Genomic DNA, 9,148 nt, shown 5'->3' with positions numbered 1-9,148 from the left:
CATTTGCATTTTGACTTGTAATGGGACACTCAAATCTCAATATTTACAAAGAAAGATATAAAGATTCAACAGAGTATTTTTAATGTAATCCTAAATGAAGGATTGTATTGTACAAGTTTTCAAGGATTATAAGTTCGATCATTCATGGTTCAGAACTATAAGTTTGGTAATTAGACAGGTTTGATGTGGCATGTAAGAAAATCACAGAGATTTACACCTGTAAAGCTTAGTAGAATAAAGAAGCAGTTCACACCCACATCTTGTCATGTTTCCACATCTCTGGGTTGTGCCATCAGCAGACTCAACTAAAACAGGATCAACCACAATCAGCTCTCATTCGCACTCTACAGTCGATATATTCTGTGTCAACTGGAGCACTGGAACCCGAGGAGGGATTTTAACACGGCACTTTAACAGCAGTATGGTAAGTGCTGTATTGCTAACTTAACTCAAAATCAGTTTATTTTTGCTCATACACTGAAGTTTAGATATATGCTGTCTGTTTTACATTCGTGTTAGCACATCAGATATATACCAGAACTCTAACTTTCACTGTACACACCACATCATGGGTTCTGAGCAAAGCAAAGATAAGATGTATTGCACCAGATATTTAAATGGAAATGGGCCGCCATCGCTGGCTGACCAAGGTATGCTATTGTATTCTGTTTTTATACTATCTTAATATCTTTCCATAGTACAGTCCAGGGTGTAAACCAGTTCATTTTTTTTAATCAGTTGAAAATGGAATTAGCGGACACAAAATAAACTCTAAAATAGTCAATGGAAACCAACCAGATGATGGGCAGATGTCAATAACGCACCTGAGGAGGAATGTGGAAGGATATCCAGACTGTGACACCATACAGATCAACTTTGAATTTGACGATGGAATACAGACGGTCAGCTTATAATGCTTTTTATTTTTGTGTGTATAATTCTGTATTAATCCTTCTGCACTGTCACAGCAACATGTATGCACGACATAGTTTTGGGTTAGATCAGCTGAACTAAACGTACGCTCAGGGACATTCTTCCCAGCATTTCTTCTGCTCTGTGGTATTTGGCTCAACCCGTTTCACTGCTTTGAAGCTACAGTAACATCTTCATGTTCTTTAAAAGCCAGACCTTTTCACGGTGGTCTATGGGGCAGCAAGTAGGTTCTCTGATTTAATTAATAGAAATCAAACTACGGGCAATCAGGACAATGAGGCTCACTTTGTTGATTAGTGTGGTTCCACTTGGACAGTATGACTTACCATCCTTCTGATAGTGTTTCCTTCTTTCCTCTGAAGGACAAGCATCCTAATCCAGGGCAGAAATACTATGGGCTTAAAACAGTGGCCTTTGTGCCTCTGAACCATGAGGGAACTAAGGTGTACCACCTGCTAGAGATAGCATTCAAACACAAGCTGCTGTTTACAGTGGCAACTACTAGTACTGGAGAAGAACGCATTACCTTTGCTGACATTCCTTTAAAAACCAAAGAGAGTGGAGGACATGACAGGTGAGCACTTTGTGAAATCAGGTGGCTCATGATTATAAAGTTTACAGCAAACCTACCAGACTGCTCTATTTGCATTGTTTGAAGTTTTTCTTACATTACATTTTCTTTGTCAGCTTTAGCTATCCAGACCCGAACTATCTGAAAACAGTGAAGAAGATCCTGAAATCTAAAGGGATCAAATGAGAAGTTGAAAGATGATCAATATTCCAGCATAATATATGGAATAAACAGATTGTGCCGGATTTATTCACATGATGATCAAGACTTCCAATTTTACAGTGAAAAGTGACTTTGTTCATTTGTGTATATGTGCAGGCATACACAGCCAGTCAGTAGACATCTAGAGTTTCTCATGATTTATTTCAGTGTAATCACTATTATTGCCACAGACCAACGAAATGATACATAATAAATTAAATATGGAATTTTTAATTCATGTTGAACGTATTAACTGGTCGCTTTGAGATCTGAATAGAACTTTAAACGAGTGCTTTGTTAAAGGCAGGTGTACATGGAGGGTAAACTCCTTAAGTCTATAGATAAGACTCATATACATTGATAGTGATAACTGTTAAAAAAATAAATCTTTGGTGTAATACAAGTGACTAATTAGAGTCATAACGATTTTGGACTTTCAAATTAGATTCGAACTATATTGTTTTAATAAAATAAAGTAATTTCACAATTCATTAAACTCTGGTTAAAGCATCAAATTTCAGAGTATTAAAAAGAAGGTCCTTTAAACAAAAATATCAAAATATAGAGTGATATTTTGACTGGAAAGAATTAAAAGGACAGGGAAATCTGTTATGTTTACTGTAGATGGTGTTTGCTATGGCATGTTGTATAGAATGTTGTTGATAAACTGTCTATTTGACAGGAAGGAATAAGATAGATTGATTATACTGTACAGCATACCTAGCAAGTTATTTAGGCTCCATTGATATATATATATATATATATATATATATATATATATATATATATATATATATATATATATATATATATATATTTAGAAACGCTCTTCCTGTAGATCTCTCTTCCTTATGTCATGCTCTCTACTATTATTAAACTAGCACAGTTTGTACAACCTTACCAAATTATACATATGCAATATTTTATTTGTATAATGTAAATAAACATGTTCGAACGAAGCAAGGATACATATTCTACAAAATCACTTACTCTTTTCCTTTCAAATTCAAATGGATAGGTGTTAATTACAAACCAAGGTGACTCTCACACCCCAGACTCGTGGGAATGTGCCATTTGATTCATCAGGCAAGATGGAAGATTGAGAGTGTAAATTAAAACTCCTAATTATAAGCAAAAGTGTCAACATTAAACATTCTATATCTATTGATATTAGTTTGGCAGTATTGATTCACCACAAATCTATTCTTCTTAAAGCTAGAGGGTAGACTACAGGTAGCCTATATTTTATCTGTTTGTCTGCCATCCGTCCAGCAGATTGCAGAGTCTGAACTTTTTCAGGATGATGGAGGCCCTTTTGTTCTCTTCAAACTGAATTATGGGCTGGGCTTCACACAGACAATAAAGTCTAATCAGATTGGCGGGACCCATTAAAGAGGCCTCTGTCATCTCCACAGGCGTTCTTAAACCACTTTCTCCTGCATGCTCCACCAGGAGTCATCTGTCCCAACTGTCAGCCGCTACCGCTGCTATGACAGCTATCAAATCTGGCCAGGCTACATCATCTCATCCTAGTCATCCTCCACCATCCCACCCCTCTCAGTCCTGCCATTACTCCTTCTGCTACCAAAGAGCAACACTAGCCAACCTCTGTTTGCCACTATAGCCCACATATGAAGTAAACAGGTCTCCATCTAGGCATAGTATCCATACCCTGCCTTCTAATTCATACTGCTAATCTTGCTGTGCATCTCTAACAACTAATAGCTGCATTGTGTGAAAATGACAGACACACACATATACACTTATTTTTCTCAAGTCAGTAAACTGTGAGCTGAAATCTATTACCTACTACAATTCCTTTATGGGAACAAGTAAAACTTAGATTTCCAACAGAAATTATTTGAATTCCTCGCTGTCATACTGTTACTATAGGAAAGCTTAGCAGTCTTCAGCTACCTACTTAGCAGTGATAAATAGGCTTGATTTCATTAGGCTCTTTAATTTGGAGCACAATTAGACTTTTAGAAGACAAAGCAGAATCCGAGCTTGTTAATTAGAAGTGTGGAATCACAGATGCTGATGATGGATGTAGCTTCTGGGGCTCCACTTACAGGACAATGTTGAACCAGAGAAATCTTTTATTTAGGCTTTTGCACCAATATCCTCACCATGATTAATTAAATTTGTAAAGCTGTTTTGTGACAATGTCCAATGTTAAAAGCGCTATACAAATAAAATTTAATTGAAAGTCAATTCAATAAAATTCAACTTAATTTTCCTTATACCAGTACAGTATTTTTAAAAAAGAGCCATTTCACTGTTGTCTGTGAGACATACATCATAAACACAGCGAAATGCGCAGGACCAAAAATCTTTTGGTGTAGACCAAAAAGATGTCCACAACTCCACAACTATAAAATATATATATATATTTTAATCGCTGTCTGTAGATGAGTTTCTTACAGATAAGATAAAATATTACCTGTTGGACCAGTTATCAGTTGAACTGTAGATCAGTGTGAGACAAACTAAAAATGAAATTAAAACTTGACAATGTTTTGTTAATGTACAGCTTCCTCAAGTTAAGTTTCTGGAAAAAGTGTGTCAAAGCCCAAGTATTCATGAAATGTTCTCATTAAATCAAGGTGTCGTAACTGCTTCTCTCCTGGACTGAAGTTAAGCACTACTTTTTTTGTGTGTGTCTGTTTGTAATGCGACTCTGTAAACCATCAAATGCAAACAGGTTTGTTGTGACTGAAGTAGCACATTCCATTTGTGTCATGGAGCGTCCCTTTTACAGGCCCTATAAACTTTCCTGACAGGGAAGAAGAGTGACAACAGACATTGTGTTAACATGAACCGTATCCATAAAAAGAACAGCAGTTTCCACAAAGGTGAGGGGAGTCAATCTTACAAAGGAAATGGTTTATAAAGTGATAAATCTTCTGCAGGAGATGGATTGTACATTTTAGCCACTTCTCCTTTGTACTGATGGGAATACGCTTTATTTTAAGGTTATCAAACAGCCAAAATGAGAAAAAGGAAATATATGGAGAACATTCATAATGCTGACTCTTATTCGCAAGAGGAGTTGGTATTTATTTGAATGTGTTAAGGCATTGTTGTACAGAGCAAACAGGTTAGGAGTTACGGTGCAATACAGGAGCTATTACATGATAAACAGATTTTTGATCCCAGGGCCTGTTAATGGATTAGACACCTTTCCTATTAGTCTCATGGTAGTTATTGAATAATTCATAATAGTTAAAGAATAACATGCTTTACGATGAATAACTGAATAATAAGCTAAAATTAAATCCACAGGTATTAATATGAATCTTAAAATGGTGTGAGAGAGAGAGAGAGAGAGAGAGAGAGAGACTATCCATCTTTGTGATGTATGACTCTTTCTCTCCGTCAGTTCCCTCGGAGAGATCCGATGTTGTGCTTTCATAAGGCCACCAACCAACACAAAAGCTCCAACTTTATACCATTCATCTGTGAAGCAGGTCCCATTTGCAACTCTTTGGTCATCTCGTACTCTTTTCATCAGACACAGAGACCTGTCAGACACCCAGGGCATTTGGGCCCACATGGCACTTTCCTCACTGAGTCAAATCAAAACAGCCAGAGATCAGACTCTCTGATAACCCACACACTCTTTGTGGCCTAAGGTTATTCCCCTTCCGCATTCATCTGCCATGCATCCACATTCACAAAGTACTGATATCTCCATTACGACTGAATGACACCAGGACTTCTAAAAGAGCACAGATATGGTCTTGTGATACTGTTGTATCCTCTCTACGTGTGGCCTTTAACTGGAACAGAGCCTCAGTAGAGAGCCCACATTCAGAGAAAGTTTGATTTTTCTTCCCTTTTGCCTACACAAAGAGCTATGCAGTATAGACCAGAATATCTGAAAGAGAGATAAATAAGTTCTAACAACTGAGAAATAGTAAGTGTCCTATGCTTTGTTATCTATATATTTCTTTGGGTCAAGAGCACGCATACAGAGATAAAGCATATAAAATGGTTTGTGATAGCTAGTGTGTTTTAAAGAGTAAAGTTTGCTACCACTGATCTTTTGTTCCAGTTTGGTGTGTTAATGACGTTACAGTATTAAAGGTGAGTAGGAAAGGGTGATTATTTAGCAGACCACCCATCTATATTCTTTAAGACATTTCATATTGGAGCCAATAAAGCTGGGAGGAAGTGCTCTATCTTTCACAGCAGACCAATGGGACTAGTAAACTATGCTGCCCCTGTTTATCAACTCTTATGAAGAAAGGTAAAGATGACAGGCAACAGATGCAACCATCGACACCAAGAGTAATAATTTATAAACAAATGGGAAATTGAGTTATGTCAAATCTGTTATTTGTTTGTTGCTGGGACCTATTAATCGATTTGTGATTAAAATAAATAAATAAATACTGTGATAAAATGTACAAATATGTACTGATATGATTTAAGCTCAGTGACTTTCTTGTAATAAAACATAGAACTTTTTATTGTGTGCCCTGTTACACAATGGGCTACTAACTTTGAATTAGTCTGGATTAGGGCCCACGGTCATAATACTGAATTGAAGCTTGTTGTAGTGGTCCAACACATGTTTGTAGACTCCTCGATACCTTCTCCTGTGTTGAAAGTTCCTCTGGGTGGTTGACTGGCCTGGCTTAACTGCCTAAACTCACAGCAGTTTGTGATTAATGACCTTTAAGGTGACAAATCACCACAGTAACAAAGCATTGGAATAGAGGAGCAATGGGGCCGGGCTCCCCAAAATCGATGCTCCATTGTTCTCTCCTTCCCTCCTTCCCTCTCTCTCTCTCTCTCTCTCATTTTGTCTGCCATATAGAGTGGTTTAACAGGGACACCATCACCCAGATCTGTAACTGGGATACAAGTTGCACGGTGTGGATTTTTAGAAAATTCACTACTAACCACAGATGGTGAGTTTTATCATGGACACACAGCTGTGAATTGTTAGATACATTTTTGAATGTAGAAATGTCCAGAGTGCAGTGTTACAAAGTCACTTTTATTTTGGAATTTTACTTAAAAAAAAACAACTAAATTTTCAGAAGTAATTTTAGCCGTAACCAACATTATATGTGCCATGTGAACCTGTACATCTCTGATCTGTAGCCTACACAAAGCAAAAATCTATTGAGCAGTAAAGAAATCACAGTTTGTTTCGCAGAAGTGGTAGAAGCACAAATATTTCTTACTCAAGTAAAAAGTGCATCTGTTCATCTGTAAATGTCAGTACATGTTAGTACTAATGTTACTAACATTTACTCCTGTAAATGTTTATTTATTGTAAAGGTACAAGCAGGAGCATCTTTTATAGTTTACATTTATCTGTTATACTCTCTGATACTAACAATCACTTCATGGTTTATGAAAAATATGTAGATTACAGAGAAATGTAGTCCATAGTGTTAGAATAAAATAAAATTTGATATTTTTCTTTTGAAATGTAGTTAAAATAAAAGTGTAAAAAAAAAGAAAGCACAGATACTTGAAAACTGTACAATAATACAATACAACACTGTAGTAATTGTACTTTGTTTCCTCTCACATCTCATGTTCTGCAAATAGAAGATCTTTTTGTCATGTGAAGATAAAAATGTAATACAACATTGTGAACTTTTTATGATGTTATAATTGATACAGATATTACTCATTCTGTTTGCTCTTTTGATGCCATGAGGATTGTTCCCATATGGTTTATATGTAAATTTCCACGCATTAAACAATAAAACTTCCTTTTTAGCCTTAATAATTTTATTTTTTATTTTGCCTTAGATCTTTGTTGCTGAAGGTCACAGTTTTGAATTTACTCTCCAACTGGATGCACTGAGAGCTATTCTATGTCGTGTTTCCATCATGCTCCTCTCTCTCTCTCTCTCTCTCTCTCTCTCTCTCTCTCTCTCTCTTTCTTTTTCTCTCTCGACTTAAAATCAATATCAAATGCTTTACAGTTAGTGCTTGAGCTTCTAAATGGTAAGTAAATATATATATGCTATATTAGACATTGTATGTCTTACCTTCTTATATACTGTTTGGAAAGCACCTCTTTCGCCATAGTTCCTATTTATATTCTGCTTCTTTTAAATAAGATTAACAAGATCTACATATGGTACACTGAGCTTTTTATGTTTCCTGTGATATTTCAAGTCATTAGCATTTACAGGTGATAACTGATCACTTATTACTACAATATTTCCTGACAGCATTTTCTAGTTCTGCTTGAGTGATTGTTCATAATAATTTACACTAGTATTAAAAGAAATGAACCAGCCGCATCCATCCGATACAAAAAAGAATACAGAGATAAAAGCATTCTAAAGGTTGAAATGTATATTGAGTTTGACTTTTATTGTTCATAGTTTTATTCTTACAAAGACATTATCCTACTTCCTTTTTCATTGTTTGTAATGTATAAATTCTTTTGATACTTAAGTATATACAGTGGGGTCCAAAAGTCTGATAGTTTTCAATTATTTAAAACTGGAAATAAATAGAAAGCTATAGAAATTTAAAAATTCTAAAACAAAAAAAAAAAAAAGAAGAAGAAAATATGCAACATCTTGACTATTCAATATTTGAGATTTTGCACAATTTCTAGGTCATTAATTAAAGTTAGACAGATTTGTGATAGTGACCATGCTACCTCAAAAGGTCAGATTTTCCATGAATCTTATCCCTTCTAGTGAAGCATGCGTTTAGACAACACGGTGATGGATTTGACCTAACATGGATCATCAGGTTTAACACAAACTTTTGGAGTCTGTTTCAACTCGAGTGCACTCTCATTAAAGCAAAAAAGAGGGCATGCGAAATGTTAAGAAATTCTGAAATTCATGTAAATATTTCTAATATTCTACTTTTCAATCAAGTTATTGCTGATAACATTTGTAATGAAAATTTTGTGTTGAATTGAAAAAGAATGCCAGACAGAAGCATTTTCACTAGTGGTCTCAGACTTTTTGACTACGTTGTATGTTACTTTAAAACTTCTACTAGTAACTTTATTTGCTACTTTTTCCAGAAAGGTGTGTTTACATTTCCTCAAGTATGGTTACTGAGTACATATAGAGCATTGTTTGTTTTTTTTTTGTTAATAAAAACAGCGTGTGAGTGCGTGGGAGCTAGTGATGAAGAACATTATGAAAAGGGTGCTTACATACAAGCTCTGACAGTTCTCCAGCAAAAGGTCACATCATCTGGGATATTGGCTTATTGAGATTGAATAATTAATGTGTTAATGTCCCTGATGTAATGTAAAAATACACACAGATCCTTCTAGCTATAAGGGAACACAGTCAGGAAAAGGTACTAAATTGTACTTTTCACACTACTAATCCTACCGTCTGGGGTGGTTAAGTTAAGCGCATGTCTTCTTTACTTTTATTACCTTGGAAAGAGAATGTAGTGCACATTTAAGACAATTCACAATACATTTACATG

The 9,148-nt window shown here is 35.6% G+C and overlaps 1 protein-coding gene across 1 annotated transcript; it reads left to right on the top strand.

The window, feature by feature from the left end:
- Positions 1-320: 320 nt before the first annotated feature.
- dtx3la (deltex E3 ubiquitin ligase 3L a) lies at positions 321-2,437 on the top strand. Its single transcript, XM_053634443.1, has 5 exons — positions 321-424; positions 520-650; positions 739-902; positions 1,296-1,507; positions 1,621-2,437. The coding sequence occupies exons 2-5, from the start codon at positions 569-571 to the stop codon at positions 1,688-1,690; spliced, it is 528 nt and encodes a 175-aa protein (XP_053490418.1). The 5' UTR covers positions 321-424; positions 520-568; the 3' UTR covers positions 1,691-2,437.
- Positions 2,438-9,148: the final 6,711 nt, after the last annotated feature.

Source organism: Ictalurus furcatus, chromosome 1 (assembly GCF_023375685.1).
Source record: "Ictalurus furcatus strain D&B chromosome 1, Billie_1.0, whole genome shotgun sequence".
NCBI classification, from domain to species: Eukaryota; Metazoa; Chordata; class Actinopteri; order Siluriformes; family Ictaluridae; genus Ictalurus; species Ictalurus furcatus.
This window is presented reverse-complemented; position numbering and strand designations above follow the sequence as displayed.